The sequence below is a fragment of the Corythoichthys intestinalis genome, chromosome 7 (genome assembly GCF_030265065.1).
Source record: "Corythoichthys intestinalis isolate RoL2023-P3 chromosome 7, ASM3026506v1, whole genome shotgun sequence".
NCBI classification, from domain to species: domain Eukaryota; kingdom Metazoa; phylum Chordata; class Actinopteri; order Syngnathiformes; family Syngnathidae; genus Corythoichthys; species Corythoichthys intestinalis.
Window position 1 is genome coordinate 44,536,607 of NC_080401.1, and position 22,062 is coordinate 44,558,668.

Here is a 22,062-nt window from a genome sequence, read left to right on the forward strand (position 1 = left end):
AGATGCTGTTATCCTTACTGTGACTTCAGAAACCCAAACTGGTTTGGACTGTTGGTGGCGAATCTTGTCCTTGAGAACCTGGTACCAAACATTGGAACCAGGCTGCAGGTCAACACGCGCTGGACGATTAAAGGAACAAGCTTAGAATTTTTTTCTTTTTTATACACGTGATGTACTATATGTCATGGATGCACAGTACCTGAGAAAAGATGACTGCAGTCTTTCCTGAGCTTGAGAGCCTGCGAGTAGAGGCGTCTGGAGCTCTTGTTGGAGTCGGGGCTGTAGCGCTGCCTCATGGTCTTGACGTCCTTGCGGCTGTGCGGGTCCAAGAAGATCACCATGGGGTGGTACTGGATGTAGTTGAGCCTCTCCACAGCAGTGGGTGTGATGTCCAGAAGAGGGTGCTTGTTCTGGCAATGCAATAGTAATCCACAGTTAGCCACCAGTGGTCCTTAACTTAACCCTTTATAGGGAACTCATATACAGTGGGGCAAATAAGTATTTAGTCAACCACTAATTGTGCAAGTTCTCCCACTTGAAAATATTAGTGATGCCTGTAATTGTCAACACGGGTAAACCTCAACCATGAAAGACAGAATATGGGAAAACCCCCCAGAAAATCACATTGTTTGATTTTTAAAGAATTTATTTGCAAATCATGGTGGAAAATAAGTATTTGGTCAATACCAAAAGTTCATCTCAATACTTTGTTATGTACCCTTTGTTGGCAATAACTGAGGCCAAACGTTTTCTGTAACTCTTCACAAGCTTTTCACACACTGTTGCTGGTATTTTGGCCCATTCCTTCATGCAGATCTCCTCTTGAGCAGTGATGTTTTGGGGCTTTCGTTGGGCAACACGGACTTTCAACTCCCTCCACAGAATTTCTATGGGGTTGAGATCTGGAGCTAGGCCACTCCAGGACCTTGAAATGCTTCTTACGAAGCGACTCCTTTGTTGCCCTGGCTGTGTGTTTGGGATCATTGTCATGCTGAAAGACCCAGCCACGTCTCATCTTCAATGCCCTTGCTGATGGAAGGAGATTTTCACTCAAAATCTCTCGATACATGGCCCCATTTATTCTTTCCTTTACAAAGATCAGTCGATCTGGTCCCTTTGCAGAAAAACAGCCCCAAAACATGATGTTTCCACCCCCATGCTTCAAAGTGGGTATGGTGTTCTTCGGATGCAATTCAGTATTCTTTCTCCTCCAAACACGAGAACCTGTGTTTCTACCAAAAAGTTCTATTTTGGTGTCATCTGACCACAACAGATACTCCCAGTCCTCTTCCGGATCATCCAAATGCTCTCTAGCAAACCGCAGATGGGCCCGGACGTGTACTTTCTTCAGCAGGGGGACACGTCTGGCAGTGCAGGATTTGAGTCCCTGGCGGCGCATTGTGTTACTGATAGTAGCCTTTGTTACTGTGGTCCCAGCTCTCTGTAGGTCATTCACTAGGTCCCCCAATGTGGTTCTGGGATTTTTGCCCACCGTTCTTGTTATCATTTTGACGCCATGGGGTGAGATCTTGCATGGAGCCCCAGATCGAGGGAGATTATCAGTGGTCTTCTATGTCTTCCATTTTCAAATAATTGCTCCCGCAGTTGATTTCTTTACACCAAGCGTTTTACCTATTGCAGATTCAGTCTTCCCAGCCTGGTGCAGGTCTACAATTTTGTCTCTGGTGTCCTTCGACAGCTCTTTGGTCTTGGCCATAGCGGAGTTTGGAGTGTGACTGACTGAGATTGTGGACAGGTGTCTTTTATACCGATAATGAGTTAAAACAAGTGGAGCCTCATTAGACCTTGTTAGAAGAAGTCAGACCTCTTTGACAGCCAGAAATCTTGCTTGTTTGTAGGTGACCAAATACTTATTTTCCACTGTAATTTGGAAATAAATTCTTTAAAAATCAAACAATGTGATTTTCTGTCCCCCCCCCCCCCCCCCACATTCTGTCTCTCATGGTTGAGGTTTACCCATGTTGACAATTACAGGCCTGTCTAATCTTTTCAAGTAGCCAGTTTAAATTAACTTGACTATTGTTATCAATGTCAGGCAGAGAGTTAAATACTATGAAATACAGAAAATAAGTAAATCAACTTCAGGGGTGTTATTGTGGGCCATAAGCAGAGTATATTCCTGTTTTTATTCATTCTAAATTGTATCAACTTTTGTTAACATTAATTTATACTTTCATTTATTCACAAAAACTTACTTTCACAAAAAATATAAATGAACCTTATTTTTGAGAAGATATTATTGTTTACACTGCTTTTACTGCCATCTTTGTGAATAAACTATGTTTAATAAGTATCTTGGTTTATTTAAAAAACAAAAATATATTATTGCAACAATTTCAAATATGTTTGCGTACTAAAGTTGACTTTGAGATCTACACAAACAGAACTACTTTATACTGTATCTAAGATTGTGGTTGACATTTTATAAGTAACGCCTAAAAAATATACAAACAATTCGAAAATGCATCAATTGTAACTTTTCCACTCAAGAGTATACAGCTAGTCCCCGGGTTACGAACGAGTTCCGTTCCTACGCTGGTGACGCAATCAGAATTTCCGCCTAAATCAGAATTAACCCCCTAAATATTCAACTATCCAAAAACATGTTTGATATGTCAGATTTATAAATTGACGTAAAAAATATACTGTATATTGCTTCCCTATGGTAACACCAATAACACCATAATTCTTCTTACAACTGACATTTATTAATTTGTCACCATAAAACTATGAACACACTATTGGAAAATAAAATACAATAATGACAGAGTGTACAATAATGCTCTAAAGTCAATCAATAGACATATTTGCTTATAAAAACTAGGGGTGTAACGGTACACAAAAATCTCGGTCCGGTACGTACCTCGGTTTTGAGGTCACGGTACGGTTCATTTTCGGTACAGTAAGAAAACAAAATGCAAAATATAAATGTGCTAGTTGTTTATTACACACCTTTGTGCTTTCAAAAACAGGAACATTAGCCTATACAAAGCTAGAATTCTGCTCAAAAAATAGCGGGTATTTAAAGATAATCCAACAACAATTTGCCTTTCAGACCCCACGTATTGGTCAGCTTTCTTTCTGAAAGAAAGAAGAAACAAGAAGTCCTGTGCTAAAGAGAAAAGCAATCCCAATGACAAAGATTTTAACATGTATTTTATAAATGAAATGCCTCAATGAATCATTTTTTTTCTTATGAACAGTTTTCAAAAGCTTTATAGGTGGATTTTCTCAAGTTAAAGCGCCACACAGAAATTAATAAATTTAATTGTGTAAGCAGGATGTGTGTATTCTCATTATTTAACTACAGGTGTTTTAGCTCATTTCAATTTAATTTATTTTATTTAGGGCTGTCAAAATTATCGCGTTAACGGGCGTTAATTAATTTTTTTAATTAATCACGTTAAAATATTTGACGCAATTAACGCACCCGCTGGCATATTGCCTCAAACATTACAATGAGGCCGTTTATGGACATTAAGAGTGAAGAGAATGCCACCGGCCGCTTGGGGGCAGCGCCGTTCCATACTCATGTTATGTCTTCTAAACGTGGGAGAATTAGTAGTTGTGAGACGTTTATGCTGTATTCACAATGCAATGCAAATTGCTATTTGTGCTCCACACATATTTCGGTAAGTTTTCTTTCTTTTAGTGGCAATTATGTCTCTCTAGGTTTTATTTTGGGTAAGATATGTACAGGTACAGTGGGGAGAACAAGTATTTGATACACTGCCAATGGGTTTTGGACTTTTGGCAGTGTATCAAATACTTGTTCTCCCCACTGTATATGTTATACAGTAAAGGTGAGTGGACACAGGCGCGCCGTTTATTGGCATAAGCTTCTCCTTCACAACAAACATAAGTATCGTTTAGTGAAAGCACAACAAAAATAATATTCCTATCTCTCTCTCAAAAAAAAAAAAAGTTCTCAAAAAGAAAAGTACTTCAGTCTATAGTAATGAGGCCCTATTCTGACACACAGTTAAACAACAATGCTAAATAAATTGGCATTCATAAAAATAAAAATAAATATAAAATTAAATAAAATATGGCATATTTTAGAGATGGTTTGAATTGCGATTAATTGCGATTAATTACGATTAATTAATTTTTAAGCTGTAATTAACTCGATTAAAAATTTTAATCGTTTGACAGCCCTAATTTTATTATGTGTTTATATTTTACAAATGTGATGTAGTATTCATTTATATTGTATATTTTATGTTGTATAACTTTGGTTCGTATGTGAATATTAGTTCCTACTTGTTTTGTTGTGGTAGGAGGGTTTTGTATTGAACACAGGGCCGTGTTGGTTATTATTTAGCAGAGAAGACAGCAGTAAATCAACAAAGACAACTCAACTGTGCCCCGATCTACCACTCAAGAGATCTGATGGACTCAAAAAGTGGGTTACGATTGCATATTAGTTTGAAAATCGACTGGATCCACCGTAGTTGTACAAGAGTGACTTCTGGTCTGCCCGATCCTAGCTACCGGTAGTAGTATTGACGCAGGAGGATCGCGTCTCGCGTCAAATAATAAACTCGGCCGTTCTTTTTGCGTGCGTCGTGTTGAGCCGCTTCTGGGACGCGTCTAACACGCAGCTGCACTGCGACTGGTGTGAATTGGCTGATTGACTTTAACGACCGCGTTTCACTGTGTTCTCACGGCGGCCACACTAAGTGATGTGTTAGTCATTATACGGAAAAGCACCCATGCTGATTTGTTACTCATCATGTGCGTGTCATGGATATCAAAAATAAATGTTAAAATTGATACATGTGTAGCCCGCTTTAACTCACCTTCTCAGCTATCTTCCTCACAGTGTCGAGTTTGATCACCGTTGAGGTGCTATCGCCGCCCCCGCTGCGAGGAACCATCTCTGATGAAAAAAATATGAACAAAAATAAAATATTACGTTCGAAAACTCAAATGTTACTAACATATAGGGCTGCAGCTATTGAATATTTTAGTAATCGAGTAATCGACTGAAAATTCTATTGATTAATTGAGTAATCGGATAAACAATTTTTTTTAGGTAATGAGCAATTATAAATATACATGAGAAAAAAAGACATTTAATCCAATATTGAACCAATTTGAGTCGATCAATGTCTTTATTTTCAATGTACATTGTTGAAAACAGCCAACAATTGCATCTCAGATGTGACTAGAAAAAAAATTCACTGCTTTCACTCAAAAAACTTCTTATTCTTATTCTCTTATTATTCTTATACTCTTATTAAAAAAACAAAAAACACCTAAAAATGTTATTACGCTTGATAACACACATCACTTGAAAGCTACGTGTTTTTCCCACGTGTTTCAATTGAATTTCCATTTGTGTCAAGCTATTTTTAAGTTCTAGTTAAGTTTTAAGTCAGTCTAAACTGTAAGTACTGATAGGATTTTGAGTTTTTGCAGTGTTCAAAATAAATGTATGATACCTGTTGTATTGGAGCACATTAGGGACCAGTGCTACTTGGTGTTTTATTCAGCAATGACTACTAAGCTAAAACTGACAGTTAGCTTTATTATGTTTTAATTTTACACCCTCATCACTCTAAAGCGCTGTGTTTTTACAGATTAAATAAAGCCTGCATGTAAAACACGTTAGCCACGCATCGACAGTGGTCATAATCAAATCGAAACCTATCCCTCCGAAGGGCTAACGTTACGTGAGCGAGTGACAGTAACGTTATATTTATGAGAAGTCTACTGCTTAAAGATGGCGGCTGTTTACTAACGCTGCCCAGATGCTGCCGAGTCTGTCATTTCGCATCTAGTTCTAAATGCATGCTATATCTATGAGACGCCTCGGACATTACCCGCTACCACACTAGCATTGCGCGGGCGTAGTTTTTAGCAACGTCGGCGTAGTTTGTGGTGGCTGTCGGCTGCAGTAAGTTTATTTATTTTTCTATTGCTTCTTCCTCTACGCACGTGACGTCAGCGCGTTGTCCCGCATTAAAAGTGGTCCGGGCAAAACGTGATGCTTAGAGCTGGCAAAATTTAACGATTCCTCGAGGTGAATAAAATTACTCGGATCAGTTTTTAAACTCGAGATACTCGAGTTGCTCGCTTATTCGTTTCAGCTCTACTAACGTATAAAAAGAATAAACCTACCAGCTACTTCGTATTCATCAGGCATCTCCTTGGCCAGCTTTTCCATTGCAATATCGTTAAGAGGACCCAGGATAACGATGGGCCGCTTAAAATTAGCCTCTCGGAGCAGGACTCTCTCGTAAGCCGGGAATTTGCCCTGAATGGTGAGCTGCAAGAGGTCTTCCCGTGTGCGGCGTGTGTTCTTTTCATTCTTTTTGTTCCCTCTGAGGCCCCGTAGTTTCCAGAATTCGGCTCTAGGGCCCGTTACAGGTCTCTCGCCGCTTGCCCTCTGTGTCTGCTCTTGCATTGCCAGCACTTCCGCTCTACAGTGTACAAAAATTAGAAAGAGAAGCCTGGATTAACCCTCTGACCGTTATGGGTTGTAATTTCCCTTGAGAAGAGTGCTCCTCACCTGGTCTGGTTGGGAATGGTGCCTTTATCCAACTCGTGAAGGTCGTTGCCCATGCGGATGGCCAGCCAGTTGCCGAGCTTCCCGCGGTGCATGGTGTCCACCACCCTGAACACCTCTCCTCGTGTAAAATTCAGGCCTATGGGGTGATCGGTCTCGTGGTCGTAGTGCGTTCGGATGTAGAAGTTATCCCCTAGGTTGGACTTGATGATCTTTTTATAGACTGTAATGAAAAAACCAAGAGATGTAAACACGAGTGGAGGCAGACGTTCACCCTTGCATTTCTACTGCACTTACTGTCCATCTTGTTCTGAGTGCGAATGTCCACATTCTCTCCTCTCTTGATGTTAAGCAGGAAATTTGCGGCCTCTTCTCGAGTGAAATGGCTGAAATCGGTGTTATTGACCTGTGATGAAGGCAGAAAAGACTACTGTAGTAATGTACAATGATTTACTACAGGGGTCCCCAAATTACAGTGCCTTGCAAAAGTTTTCGGCCCCCTTGAATCTTGCAACCTTTCGCCACATTTCAGGCTTCAAACATAAAGATATGAAATTTAATTTTTTTGTCAAGAATCAACAACAAGTGGGACACAATCGTGAAGTGGAACAACATTTATTGGATAAGCTAAACTTTTTTAACAAATAAAAAACTGAAAAGTGGGGCGTGCAATATTATTCGGCCCCTTTACTTTCAGTGCAGCAAACTCACTCCAGAAGTTCAGTGAGGATCTCTGAATGATCCAATGTTGTCCTAAATGACCGATGATGATAAATAGAATCCACCTGTGTGAAATCAAGTCTCCGTATAAATGCACCTGCTCTGTGATAGTCTCAGGGTTCTGTTTAAAGTGCAGAGAGCATTATGAAAACCAAGGAACACACCAGGCATGTCCGAGATACTGTTGTGGAGAAGTTTAAAGCCGGATTTGGATACAAAAAGATTTCCCAAGCTTTAAACATCTCAAGGAGCACTGTGCAAGCCATCATATTGAAATGGAAGGAGCATCAGACCACTGCAAATCTACCAAGACCCGGCCGTCCTTCCAAACTTTCTTCTCAAACAAGGAGAAAACTGATCAGAGATGCAGCCAAGAGGCTCATGATCACTCTGGATGAACTGCAGAGATCTACAGCTGAGGTGGGAGAGTCTGTCCATAGGACAACAATCAGTCGTACACTGCACAAATCTGGCCTTTATGGAAGAGTGGCAAGAAGAAAGCCATTTCTCAAAGATATCCATAAAAAGTCTCGTTTAAAGTTTGCCACAAGCCACCTGGGAGACACACCAAACATGTGGAAGAAGGTGCTCTGGTCAGATGAAACCAAAATTGAACTTTTTGGCCACAACGCAAAACGATATGTTTGGCATAAAAGCAACACAGCTCATCACCCTGAACACACCATCCCCACTGTCAAACATGGTGGTGGCAGCACCATGGTTTGGGCCTGCTTTTCTTCAGCGGGGACAGGGAAGATGGTTAAAATTGACGGGAAGATGGATGCAGCCAAATACAGGAACATTCTGGAAGAAAACCTGTTGGTATCTGCACAAGACCTGAGACTGGGACGGAGATTTATCTTCCAACAGGACAATGATCCAAAACAAAGCCAAATCTACAATGGAATGGTTCAAAAATAAACGTATCCAGGTGTTAGAATGGCCAAGTCAAAGTCCAGACCTGAATCCAATCGAGAATCTGTGGAAAGAGCTGAAGACTGCTGTTCACAAACACTCTCCATCCAACCTAACTGAGCTCGAGCTGTTTTGCAAGGAAGAATGGGCAAGAATGTCAGTCTCTCGATGTGCAAAACTGATAGAAACATACCCCAAGCGACTTGCAGCTGTAATTGGAGCAAAAGGTGGCGCTACAAAGTATTAACGCAAGGGGGCCGAATAATATTGCCGCCCCACTTTTCAGTTTTTTATTTGTTAAAAAAGTTTAAATTATCCAATAAATTTTGTTCCACTTCACGATTGTGTCCCACTTGTTGTTGATTCTTGACAAAAAAATTAAAATTTTATATCTTTATGTTTGAAGCCTGAAATGTGGCGAAAGGTTGCAAGGTTCAAGGGGGCCGAATACTTTTGCAAGGCACTGTATTCCACATCGGGCTGCAGGATTTCTCTCCAACAAAACAGGACAACACCTTTGCACCAATCTGGTGTTTTACAAGTGTAATCAGTTGATTGTAGTAAGGTGCTGCTTGTTTTTGCAGAAACCTCAATGGTTAACAGTCTGTGCCTGATCGGTAGGAACAAAAAAACAGGACCTACAGAGGCCCCTTACTCATTCACTCCCAGCCATTTTCCCCGGAGCAAGGCCCTTCGCACCCGGCCGTTTTACTGGATTTTGACTGATTTTGCAAGGCCCACAGAAAATTCTTTTCTATTGCTATATAAACATGGAACCCACCAAAGATTAGAGTCTCTTCTTTCAGCAGAAAAAAAAGTTAATTCATATCTTTTTCCATTCTTTAGAAATCAGCATTACAACACAGCTTAGTTTGAGCAATTTTCCAATTCTGATGAAAAAACTGAGAAATTGAGCTTTTTGTGAAAGCATACATTTCACACATCACTTGTCCTGCTCATCACTTTTCCCCTCGGGTTTAAATTGGAAGGGCAGAACCAACGACATGCTTATGTAGCGCAGTGCTTCTCAATTATTTTCGGTTAATTAATTCGATAATTTCCTCCTCATTCCAACCGATAACCGATAATGTCAAGCCGATAATTTTATTAAAAGATTGATGTAAAATTTTAAAGTATACAAAAGAGAAAATATTACTGTGCAAAAATAGAATTTACTGCTCTTTTTTTCAACATTAAATATCAACATCCAAATAATGACAGATTGAGATTGTGTAATGGTAAACGTTTGGCAACAATTACAGAGTAAATACCTAAGTTGCACAAAAATGCCTTTAAAAGTAAGCAATTCCTAACATATATAACATTACTACACTGCAAAAACACCCCCCCTTAAAACTAGTCAGTTTTAAGTGTATATCTATTGGAAAAAAGTGAAATTATCTGCCAGCGCTTCAAGTACATTTCTCTCAGATTTATTGGAAGAAAAATAGCTATCTGAAAATAATCTTAACAGCCTTATTTTGAGCAATAAATTATTATACTTGATCGTAAAAAAAAAAAAAAAAAAAAAAATTGCGGCTACTGAATATTATTATTTCATTACTAGAGGAATGTGCATATTTAAATTCATACGTGTTAATAAGTGCAAATAAGTTTTGATTATCTACTGTGACTGTAATTGAGCAAATAAGTTAAATAATTTGAAAAGTGATTGCTAATGTTATATGCTTTGTTGCACACTGTGAAAATGGTTAACTCAAAAGAGCGAGATGTCATGTACCCATTCTGCAGCGCTTTGTTTACATTTGCGGCACTCCCAACACTTGCTTTACAGCAGCTAAACTGATACACGGCAGTACCATTTGGACGGCGTTGGAGCTCGCATTACCATGCGTGTTGTTTTGTGCCCGAGTTTTGTTAAACCGAAAATAAAGGCAGCGTTACAAAGTCATCTGACCGCTCGTCATTTTACATACTGAATGCATCACTGACTGGCTCACTTCGTTTTCTGCATGTTTATCATCTAACCACTGTGCCGTCATGATAAGCTTGCTTACTGGACATCACTTGTCCAAATGTCGGTGGTGAAGATGATGAGATTGGCATGTTTTTCCATGAAGAATTCATGAATTTTTTAATCTCGGGTCATTTCAGTAAAAAAAAAAAAAAATTGTGTCTCGTCTCGGTGGCGGCAGCTACGTTCGTACCGGATAATCCGCCCGCCCCGGCCGGTTCGCGGCGGCATATTCGGGGCCCGGCTCTGCTCCGGACGGAGGCGCACGCACGTGGGGGAACGCTCGAGAAACCGGGGTGTTCGCCGCCGCCGGACCGGCCAGAGCGGCGGGCTCCGTCGGAAGATGGCTACTTGTCGACTATCGGTCTCGAGTCGTGCCGGTGTTTAGCCTTAGATGCGAGTTTATCACCCGCCTGGGTCTGCATTCCCAAACAACACGACTCTGTATCGTCACAAGCCCCGTAGTTTAGGTTGGTTTGTGTTTACAATAGCTTTAGAATTGCCGCTAGCAGCAGCCTCATATTCGTTCCAAAATTCTTTGTGATGCAATTTTAAATGGATGCTGGGTTAGCGGTGTTGAATGAGGACGCTTTTTTTCCCCTCATGGAACTTCTGAGGTGCATGTTTCGCAGATGGCGAGAGCGTCGTTTCTTTAGTAACAGCCGCCATAATATACCACTGCTTCTTGTCGTGGAACTCCACCTCCTCAACCCCTCCTCCCTCAGGGGCTTCAGAGAGGGGAGGGGTTGAGGAGGCGGCGTGCTGAATTCTTCGGTTGCGCACATTTGGAGGCTAAATCAAGTATATAATTATCGGATTGCATTATCGGCTGAATCTTTTTTATTATCTGGATTATCTGTGTGACGTCATAATTGCCATTATAGGCCGATAATTATTGGTGACCGATATTGTCGTGTACCTTTAGTACTAACGGCAGTCTAGGCACCACGTATGGTATCCCATTCATATGGTACTGATGTGCTAAGTTTTAACCTTTGCGTTGTTACCTCCTCTTTCACCTTAAAAAAAAAAAAAGAAAAAAAGAAATGAAATGTTGATTTTGTTCCTCGAGGGCGCTACACACATTTTGGCATATTTTTATTTTTTTATTTTTACACTTGATCGAAGTTTTCACCAGTGTTCCCCTGGCTGTTGACTTTGGTGAGTTTTGAAGCATTCTGAGGGGGTCAAAGTAGGGCTCAAAGCATCGGCGGGACAAAGAATGACTGCTAGGTGGCGCTACATAGTGTGGAATTTGTCTTTACACGGTATCTAAGATTGCACCTGTCTTGACCTGCCTGTCGATTTTGGTGCATTTTAAAGCATTCTAAGGGGGTCAAATTGAGCTCAAAGGGGCTGCGGAACAAAGAATAACTATAATAATAATAATAATAATAATAATAATAAAACAGAGGAACCACAATAGGTTACCTAAAAAAAAACATCGTCACCTGCATGTCCATACTGTTCAGTTATGGATGTGTTCTAGGAAGGGCTGTCAAACGATTGAAATTTTTAATCGAGTTAATTACACCTTAAAAATTAATCGTAATTAATCGCAACTCAAACCATCTATAAAATATGCCATATTTTTCTGTTGGAATGAAAAGATAAGACACATGACGTATATATACATTCAACATGCGGTATATAAGTACTGTATTTGTTTATTATAACAATAAATCAACAAGATGGCATCAACATTATTAACATTCTTTTAAAGCGATCCATGGATAGAAAAACTTGTAGTTCTTAAAAGATAAATGTTAGTACAAGTTATAGAAATTTAGATTAAACCCCTCTTAATGTTTTCGTTTTATTAAAATTTGTAAAATTTTCAATCAAAAAGTAAACTCGTAGCTCGCCATTTTTGATGTCATTACACCATGTTTACTCCCCAAACCCATAAAATCACTTGGGCCTAAGCGCCAGCAGAGGGCGCCAAACAACAAAAAACAAGTAACACGTAACAAGCGGACATTGCACTGCTGTCAATTTAATCTGAGCGGGGCATGTGCGTTAATTGCGTCAAATATTTTAACGTGATGAATTTTAAAAAAAAATTACCGCGTGTTAACGCGATAATTTTGACAGCCCTAGTTCTAGGTCAAATAAATTCAAATAAACTTTTATTTGTTTCGACCAAATCACAACAACAGTTATCTCAAGGAGAAAACAAACCATGTTTTAAGGTGCAGTAGCCCTATGCTGGATTTCGACCTACTTGAGCATTGTACCTATATATATATATATATATATATATATATATATATATATATATATATATATATATATATGTTAGGGCTGTCAAAATTATCGCGTTAACGCGCGATAATTAATTTTTTCAATTAATCACGTTAAAATATTTGACGCAATTAACGCATATGTCCCGCTCAGACAGTTTTACAGCAAGGCTTTTTGTGCTGTCTAACAGCGAACTCTTGTGGTCGCTTTGCGACATGGTTTATTGTGTTCTTGCCAGTTCAATATGGCTGCACGACGTCTCGGGCTGACGCCTACGTTGTAATGTTGTGCTTATATGATCCTTGGACAAGATTTGCCCGTAAGTATGGTTGTTGTAAATAATGTACATATTATGTTAGTAAGGGAAATGTTATATTTTTTGTATGAGACGCTTTTTGTTTATGTTAAGTGAACCTGTATAGCGTGCTAAGCTAACGTTGTTGCTAATGCAATGCTTGTGTACTTTTTTTTGTAGTTTTACAACGGTCTAAAGAGGACAATGGTTTGAGGCCATTTTATTAATAAATCAGATGAAAAAGGAGGAAGTCTGATTATTATGGCGTCATTCACTAGCTGTCTAGCTTTGGGAAAAGTAGACGCTTCAGAGTGAGGACAGCATAGACAGATTTAAATGACAGTAGAGTGAAATGCCCACTACAGTCCCTATGTGCCGTATGTTGAATGTATATATCCATCTTGTGTCTCATCTTTCCATTCCAACAATTTATTTTACAGAATATATATATAATTTACAGAAAAATATGACATATTTTATAGATGGTTTGAATTGTGATTAATTGCGATTAATTACGATTAATTAATTTTTAAGCTGTAATTAACTCGATTAAAAATTTTTAATCGTTTGACAGCCCTTATATATATATATATATATATATATATATTATATATATATATATTTTTTTGCCCCCCCTGGTGAGACTAATGCCCACCCACACCTGGCATCCTGGTAACACCACTGCTCATCATCAACTCTCAAAATAGTTGGTAATGCATTCAATAATTAGTTGTCCCATGTAGTTGTGTAATAGTAGCAGTCCTAGTTTCACGAGATCAATCTCTGCCGACATTCCAAGTCAAAATGGATTGGGCATCTAGAGCCGTCAATGGCAGCCAATGTATTGAATGTTTATACAGGTTGGCAGACATAATGCCTTCTAAGAAGGAAACAATAACTACGATGTGGCCTGTGAAAATATAACGTAATGACTTTCAATATTTGGTTTGTCACCCTCACCTTTAAGATCTGGTCACCCTCTTGCATCCCCCGTTCATAGGCGGGGCTGTTGGGTTGCACCCCTCCCACGAAGATACCCACGTCGTTGCCGCCCACCAGCCTCAGGCCAACGCTGCTTTCCTTGACAAACGACACCGTTTGCAAGTCTGAGCTGTACCTTGAGGACCGCAAAAACAGTGGGGCTTGATTGCGATATTCTGTGGGGTGCGGCTAGATCTTATAGACCTTACCCTTGGTGGGTTGTCGGGTAGGAATCTGGAGGTAAGGAGTAGATGGGCTCTTCTGCCAGCGCAGTGGGAGCAGATGCTGTTCATAACAATGTGTTAAATTTAGGAATCATCTATTCCTCTATCTGAAAAACACTTTTAAAGAAAACACTTAATTGCAGTTCTTACAGCTGACTGACGGCCTGCTCTTTACGGAGATTCCGGACATCATGGTGCTGTTTTTGTGTGCCACATCAGGAGCACTTTAAGATGCAAAAGAAGTGATTTAAGTTTCATTTGTTTCCGTTTTTAGTGACCGAGTGCTTTTTAGATAATTTGTTATACCTGCGTCTGCTATCGCCGCGGTCTGAGCTGCCCGATCTCCGGAGGTGTGACAAATCATCAGAGTCTGAGGAATCTGAATAATGTGGAAAGGGACACACATGTATTTTCTCTCACAGAATCATTACACAAACATCTGTGTGCTTTTCTCAACACACTCACCATCAGGTGGCGGGTGGACGGGCAATGGGATTCGGCGAGGCGGCTCCGGATTCACATCTGCCGAAGATGGCCTGATCTCGGGAAGGACTCTAAAGTTAATTAATGGATTAAATTAATTTAAACTGCCAAAAAATGTTTCTGCAGAGAGTAGGAAATTTAGTGTAATTTTTGGACTATAAGCTGCTACTTTTTTCCTCTTCATTTGAACTTTGCGAAGCAGCTTATTTATTGCCTGGTACACCAGATTCACCGCTGTTCCAGCTATTGAGTCTGGCCACCACTCAGCGGATACAATTTCCAGGGCGGAGCAAGCCACAGCAAACAGACAGCGGAGTGGACCAATCAGCGACAGGCAGACGTGACGTTAGTAAAACGACAAGGGCAGGACTAGGGACTTGCATGCGGAAGTAAACATACGAGGAGAGCGGAGTTTATTCAACATGGCTAGCGCGAGACAGACTGTTGTCAATAACTCGTGTCGATGTGTTTTTGGTCATTTAAAACTGATTTTACCATGGATTGGAACATATTCTCGGCTCTCCTGTTCACCATCTGTGTTGTTGTGGAGACGACTTCTGACGCGCAAGAGTGAAGTAGCTCGTTAAGAACACGTCACGTAAATAAACGAATCTGATTTGTCGACTGATTTTGTACCTGCTCGAGAGGCCGTTAATGGGCTGGTTCCCAGACTTTTCTCTCAGTGTTTGAAAAATACAGGGAGAACAGTCTGGCCGTGCCAGGCAAGCTTATTTATGGGTTATTTTTGGGGACAACAGAGCTTCACGTTTTCTCGTTAAAGTAAAGAAATAATGTATTCATTGTATTTTAGTTCATGGCGCATCATGAATACACTGCCACATGGGGCGCATTGAACGACTACCCATTAGTGCGTCCCCATATTTCACAGTGGGTATGAGGTGCTTTTCAGCATGTGTATCTTTCGTGGCACGCCAGATCCACTTAGAGTGTTTGTTGCCTTAAAGCTCAATCTTGGTCTCATCTGACCAAAGCACACGGTCCCAGTTGAAGCCTGGCACTGTGTGTATTTTTGTGTGAAACCAGCAAAATCGGCAGTGTATCAAATACTTGTTCTCCCCACTGTATTTGGGGAATTTTGGGAAACCTTTATTGGAGTTTATTGACAAGTGGGGCGTTCAAAAACCTGTGGTATCATAATGTGTGAAAATATTTGACTTGTGGAATGTTTTGTTTTGTCATGTTCTTTCAAGTGTGTATGATAAATTAAAATATTGTGGAGAGGAAAAAACAAAAAAATCCCACCTGTATCGGTTTCTGGCTCGTTCTGACTTCTCACTGTCTGTGGAGTGCCTGCGAGGGGCGGACGTATAACTGGCCTCTGAATCAGACTCGGACGAAGCTGTAGGCATTGACAATTTAATATCAGTAATGCATGCATATATACATTAAGACAGTACTTCTCAAATAGTGGGGCGCGCCCCCCTGGGGGGGCGCAGAGCGATGCCAGGGGGGGGGGCGCATGTGTCCTCGGGAAACATGCTTTTTTTTTTCTTTTTTTTTTTTTTTTTTTTTTTTTTTTTTTTTTGCCGGACTGGAATAAAGTGTACTTGCAGATGCACTCAGTGGGTGGCAGTGGCGCTCTCATTTTCAGAGTGCGTGCAGTATTTTTGAACTAAGGAAGAGCACTCAGCACACAGAAAACAGACATGGAGAGCAGTGCGCCGCCGTTTTCGAAAGCCGTTTTCCGACCGGACTCACTCACACAGCGACCCACTGTCTTGTCCGGTTCTCACGTCGCCGCCCGAGAAGTGCCATTTTCGGCTTGGGATCGTCACGACGACCGCCCTCACCTACGGTTCTACCTCGGCCGCCGAGAATGCGCTTTTTTCGGGCCGTTTGCCTTTTAGCTTTGACTTTTAATACAGTGGGGTGATGAGGAAAGACTACTGTTTACTGTGTCTGAAAATAATTATAGCGGACTGCCAGAAGCCAAATCAATTAAGACACCACTTAAAGACATTCGACCCCAATCTCATAGATAAGCCGCTTGATTGTTTTTCAGCGAAAACGTGCCGAATATTGCCAACAATAGTCCTGCTTTGTCAGTGTTATATCAGTAAACCAGTGAGCATTGTTAGCATGCTCATTGCATAATGACTCCACACCATTGCAAAGGAGGTAATACTGAGTGTGAGCAGCAAAAATAAAAACTGTCCTTCTGTCCAAGGACACTCTTTTTTTCCTTTATTCATTTTTGTTTTTTCGGTCAAATTTTTTGGCATATTGTCCTCATGAGTAAATGTTTCTAATCAATTTGAATTTGTTATTATTTACGGATTTTATTACATTTTATTTTTCTGTATCAAATGGTCAAAAATACCTTGAGTGTATTTTTACAGTTTGAATGTGACTTTTTTTTTTTTAAATTCAGGCAAATTGATGCACGTCAAGTCTTCTCTGTTACAAACAAAACAATGTTAATAAAGTTATACTTTATTATAAGTTGATCTGTTACTTTTTTTCTTTATTAGAAAAAAAGGACACAATGTTAGGCAGATGCGTATTTATAATAGTAATTTTATAGACGAATAATACTATTTACAGTGGCGGCGGAGAGTTTGGGGGGGCGCGAAACATTTACGTCTTGCTTGGGGGGGGGCGTAACAGAAAATAATTGAGAAGCACTGCATTAAGAGAACTCAAATTCAAACATTAGTTTTAATAGCTATAGAAAACAGATGGATGACATGATTAATCGACTGATTGAACCAGTTATCAAATTAATCAACAACTATTTTGATCGTTAATAAATTGTGCAGACATTATCTAAAAATTGTCCTCCTTTTTGAGCCTGTTAATAGTAAATATAGTATTCAAATGTACAATATGTTTTTCATTTTTATGTTTTAATAAAAAAAAAAAAAAAACTTATTTTACTTATTTTGTTTTACCATATTTTTCGAACTACAAGTCGCACTGGAGTATACGGTAAATTGCATTTTTGGGGGAAAATTTGAAAGACATGCCATCTGGAAAGGCGAATTTAAAATGAAAACAGAATACAGAACAACAGGCTGAATAAATGTACGGTATGCTAACGTCACATTTTCTTTTCAGTGCCATTTTGTTCAGCCCTTCTCAGTTTTTTTTATAAGTTACCGTCAATGTTGAAACACAGGCTTTGACCGCCCTTTTGCAGTTTAGTGTGAAAATAACATGTGCAATGATATAATAATGTCTTCTTAATTCACTCATAAGTATAAGCAGAGGTTGGTAGTAACACGTTTTATTTACTCTGTTACAGTGATTTTAAAATCTATAATATTTAGTACATGTTTTATGCGCGCAATGGACACTAAGGTCGATGACGTAGTTTGTCAATATCACTAGACGGACACTACCGGTGTTCTGCAATTCCTTCTTACGCGGCGAGACGTCCAACACATGCGCTCATTGATTAAAATCTGCGCGTACTTACCATTTGTGTTTTTTATTGAGTCTTTTATTACATTTTCATTGCCTCCAAATACCCTTTTCATGTGTTTCCCTCTCATACCTTTAAGCATTTTGTTTTTTTGCTGTAGCTTTAAAGCAGATTGTTGATCTGTTCACCACATTAGTCACGTAGCGTATTTAAACCACCCTTATTTGATATTACTACGTTTAAGTATTTTCTTAAGGCATCTTTAGTATGTTCTATCCGTATGTATCTTATGAAAACAAGCTGAAAGCGCACGGTAGTACTTTGGGTGTCAAATTCACCTCTTGTAGCACGTTTCGCCAGTAAAGCACATAAAGTGGGGCAAATAAGTATTTAGTCAACCACCAATTGTGCAAGTTCTCCTACATGAAAAGATTAAAGAGGCCTGTAATTGTCAACATGGGTAAACCTCAACCATGAGAGACAGAATGTGGAAAAAAAAAAAAAAAAACAGAAAATCACATTGTTTGATTTTTAAAGATTTCCAAATTAGAGTGGAAAATAAGCATTTGGTCACCTACAGATAAGCAAGATTTTTGGCTGTCAAAGAGTCTCCACTCGTTAACTGTATTAATGGCACCAGTTTTAACTCATTATCGGTATAAAAGACACCTGTCCACAACCTCAGTCAGCCACACTCTAAACTCCACTATGACCAAAAAGCTGTCGAAGGACACCAGAGATAAAATTGTAGACCTGCACCAGGCTGGGAAGACTGAATCTGCAATAGGTAAAACACTTGGTGTATAGAAATCAACTGAGGGAGCAATTATTAGAAAATGGAAGACATACAAGACCACTGATAATCTGCCTCGATCTGGGGCTCCATGCAAGATCTCCGTGGCGTCAAAATGATAACAAGAACGGTGAGCAAAAATCTCAGAACCACACAGGGGGAACTAGTGAATGACCTACAGAGAGCTGGGACCACAATAACTAAGGCTACTATCAGTAACACAATGCTCCGCCAGGGACTCAAATCTTGCACTGCCAGACGTGTACCCCTTCTGAAGCCAGTACACGACCAGGCCCGTCTGCGGTTCGCTACAGAGCATTTGGATGATCCAGAAGAGGACTGAGAGAATGTGTTATGGTCAGCTGAAACCAAAATGGAACGTTTTGGTAGAAACACAGGTTCTCGTGTTTGGAGGAGAAAGAATACTGAATTGCGTCCGAAGAACACCATACCCACTGTGAAGCACGGGGGTGGGAACATCATGCTTTGGGGCTGTTTTTCTGCAAAAGGGACCAGGACAACTGATCTGTGTAAAGGAAAGAATGAATGGGGCCATGTATCGAGAGATTTTGAGTGAAAATCTCCTTCCATCAGCAAGGGCATTGAAGATGAGACATGGCTGGGTCATTCAGCATGACAATGATCCCAAACACACAGCCAGGGCAACAAAGGAGTGGCTTCGTAAGAAGCATTTCAAGGTCCTGGAGTGGCCTAGCCAGTCTCCAGATCTCAACCCCATAGAAAATCTGGTGAGGGAGTTCAAAGTCCGTGTTGCCCAACGACAGCCCCAAAACATCACTGCTCTAGAGGAGATCTGCATGAAGGAATGGGCCAAAATACCTGCAACAATGTGTGAAAAGCTTGTGAAGAGTTACAGAAAACGTTTGGCCTCCGTTATGGCCAACAAAGGGTACATAACAAAGTATTGAGATGAACTTTTGGTATTGACCGAATACTTATTTTCCACCATGATTTGCAAATAGATTCTTTAAAAATCAATGTGATTTTCTGTTTTTTTTCCCACATTGTCTCTCATGGTTGAGGCTTACCCATGTTGACAATTACAGGCCTCTCTAATATTTTCAAGTGGGAGAACTTGCACAATTGGTGGTTGACTAAATACTTATTTGCCCCACTGTATTGTCAGAACACCGGTTTTGTCCTACTCTCGTCTCGTCTCATCTAGTCTTTCCTGTTCATTTTGCTTTTGCTGCTCGTTTTGTGAAATATTGACAGTGCTGTCATGCTCATTATTGTTCTTCTCGCGTTCAAATTGAAAGGGCTGAACACATGACATGTCGCTAGAGTCATACTCTGGAAGCCCGGCAGCGTAACCCAGTGTTTGTCACTTGGCGACATACTAGTTAAATTCATTTTACAAATTGTATAAAAATGAAAACATCCAGAGGGGTTTTAATATGAAATTATTTAACGCATGATAATGTTTATCTTTTAACAACTAGAAGTCTTTCTGTCTGTGGTTCCCTTTAGGCCCAGAGTAACATAAGATTAAAGTTATTATGAGTCAATTAGTTCACTAATTAAAAAGAATTGGTGATTAGTCGACAAGCAAACTAATCGTTTTTGGCATCCCTAGTAACTTGACGTGCATCCTCACCTCTGCGTGGCGCAACGCCGACCGGTATCCCGGAAGCACTGGGTCGGCCTGTTTCCGGTTGCGAGGTAACATCTGCCAAAACTCTGAAAAAGACGAAAGGGAGGCGGGAGTGAGGGAGGAGGAAGACAAGTCTCGGTTACATTTGGAAGGACGGGGGTGGGCATGTGGCTAATATGATGATTACGAATGAGGGAATATTCACCTTTGCGTCTCTGAATCCTCTCTTTGACCGCTTTGTGATGACTATTGATAATTCGAAGTAAGCATTTATATGTATCGCATGGTAGCGTCTTCTATTTTATCAGCACTTAGCCACATAATGGAGAGGGACATGATCAGTGAAAGTCACTTTTTATTTCAGTGCTTAAAACACATATGATACAACCCAAAAATACATAAGATCCATAGGGCTACAATCTGATCACACACGCATGCGAAAAATAAAAACAATCACAAGAAAGAGGATGTAGCCTTTCTGTAACTTTAAAAAATAAAATGGCTAAATATAAGAAGTCATAAAAGTAAAAGCCTTGTTTGGTCAGTGTCCCAGGAGGGTGTTGAGGTGGGGGGAGGTGGGGACGGCGCCTTCATGTGTACCTGTATCTGCTGCTGTTGTACGAGTCTTGACTGTAGGCGGTGCTCCGCCTCCGAGGAGGCGCCGAGCTGCCTTCCGACTCTGACTCGGAATCTGAGGAAGATTGGAGAGATTGCGAGTTACATTGAATTCCGTTTTGCTGCACTGTGATGGCATGAATTAGGAAATGTTAGCATAACTGATTTATTAAAAAAGCAACTTTTCACAAGGGCAATTCCAAGATCCACAATCATTTTGACTGTTTCACCATACAAGAGATGACGAATTGTGTTTTTATTAGAAGTAAGCTCTAATTAGTGTTGTTCCAACACCATTTTTCGCACCTGACACGGATTCCGAGGCACGGCTATGTGGTATTGGCCGATGTCTATACTCTACTGATACCACTCTGTTTGAAAAAATATGAAAAATGTTTTTATTCGGTCTGGTTACGGTTACATTTTGAAACATAACCAGTTGTACCCAACTCGACATGCCAGCAGAAGTCTTTTCTTCTTCTGTGGTTTTATGGGGGTTGGAAACTAAATATCGAAAAGCACTTACAGTGTGTCACAAAAGTGAGTACACCCCTCGCATTTCTACAGATTTAAGTATATCTTTTCATGGGACAACAGTGACAAAATGACACTTTTACACAATGAAAAGTAGTCTGTGTGCAGCTTACATAATAAGAGTTCATTTATTTTCCCCTCAAAATAACTCAAAATATAGCCATTAATATCCCTGGCAACAAAAGTGAGTACGCCCCTATGAAAAAACATACATCCCTAAAGGTCCAAATTGAGTACTGCTTGTCATTTTCCTGTCAAAATGTCATGTGACTCATTACAGGAGTGCTGTCAGCATTGCTGCAGAGATTGAAGAGGTGGGGGGTCAGCTTGTTAGTGCTCAGACCATACGCTGCACTCTACATCAAATTGGTGTGCATGGCTGTCACCCCAGGAGGAAGCCTCTTCTGAAGACGGTACACAAGAAAGCCCGCAAACAGTTTGCTGATGACATGTCAACAAAGCATATGGATTACTGGAACCATGTCCTATGGTCTGATGAGACGGGCGGGCTTTCTTGTGCACAGTCTTCAGAAGAGGCTTCCTCCTGGGGTGACAGCCATGCACACCAATTTGATGTAGAGTGCGGCGTCGGATCTGAACACTAACAGGCTGACCCCCCACCTCTTCAATCTCTGCAGCAATGCTGACAGCACTCCTGTAATGAGTCACATGACATTTTGGAGGGAAAATGACAAGCAGTACTCAATTCGGGCATTTAGTGATGTACGTAGTTCCCATGCGGTGTACT

The 22,062-nt window shown here is 40.3% G+C and overlaps 1 protein-coding gene across 5 annotated transcripts in view; it reads right to left on the reverse strand.

Moving 5' to 3' along the window:
• Nucleotides 1-22,062, reverse strand: part of tjp3 (tight junction protein 3) — a 78,516-nt gene that overhangs the window by 6,291 nt on the left and 50,163 nt on the right. For all 5 annotated transcript variants that reach the window (XM_057841599.1, XM_057841597.1, XM_057841596.1 and 2 more), the window contains exons 13-26: nucleotides 20,766-20,856; nucleotides 20,169-20,251; nucleotides 15,636-15,732; nucleotides 14,355-14,443; nucleotides 14,196-14,268; nucleotides 14,040-14,113; nucleotides 13,875-13,950; nucleotides 13,645-13,801; nucleotides 6,833-6,941; nucleotides 6,539-6,758; nucleotides 6,148-6,449; nucleotides 4,824-4,903; nucleotides 200-410; nucleotides 19-119 (exon numbers count right to left, since the gene is read on the reverse strand). In XM_057841599.1, coding sequence (XP_057697582.1) covers nucleotides 19-119; nucleotides 200-410; nucleotides 4,824-4,903; nucleotides 6,148-6,449; nucleotides 6,539-6,758; nucleotides 6,833-6,941; nucleotides 13,645-13,801; nucleotides 13,875-13,950; nucleotides 14,040-14,113; nucleotides 14,196-14,268; nucleotides 14,355-14,443; nucleotides 15,636-15,732; nucleotides 20,169-20,251; nucleotides 20,766-20,856 — 1,763 coding nt within the window. The remainder of the gene's footprint in view (nucleotides 1-18; nucleotides 120-199; nucleotides 411-4,823; nucleotides 4,904-6,147; nucleotides 6,450-6,538; nucleotides 6,759-6,832; nucleotides 6,942-13,644; nucleotides 13,802-13,874; nucleotides 13,951-14,039; nucleotides 14,114-14,195; nucleotides 14,269-14,354; nucleotides 14,444-15,635; nucleotides 15,733-20,168; nucleotides 20,252-20,765; nucleotides 20,857-22,062) is intronic.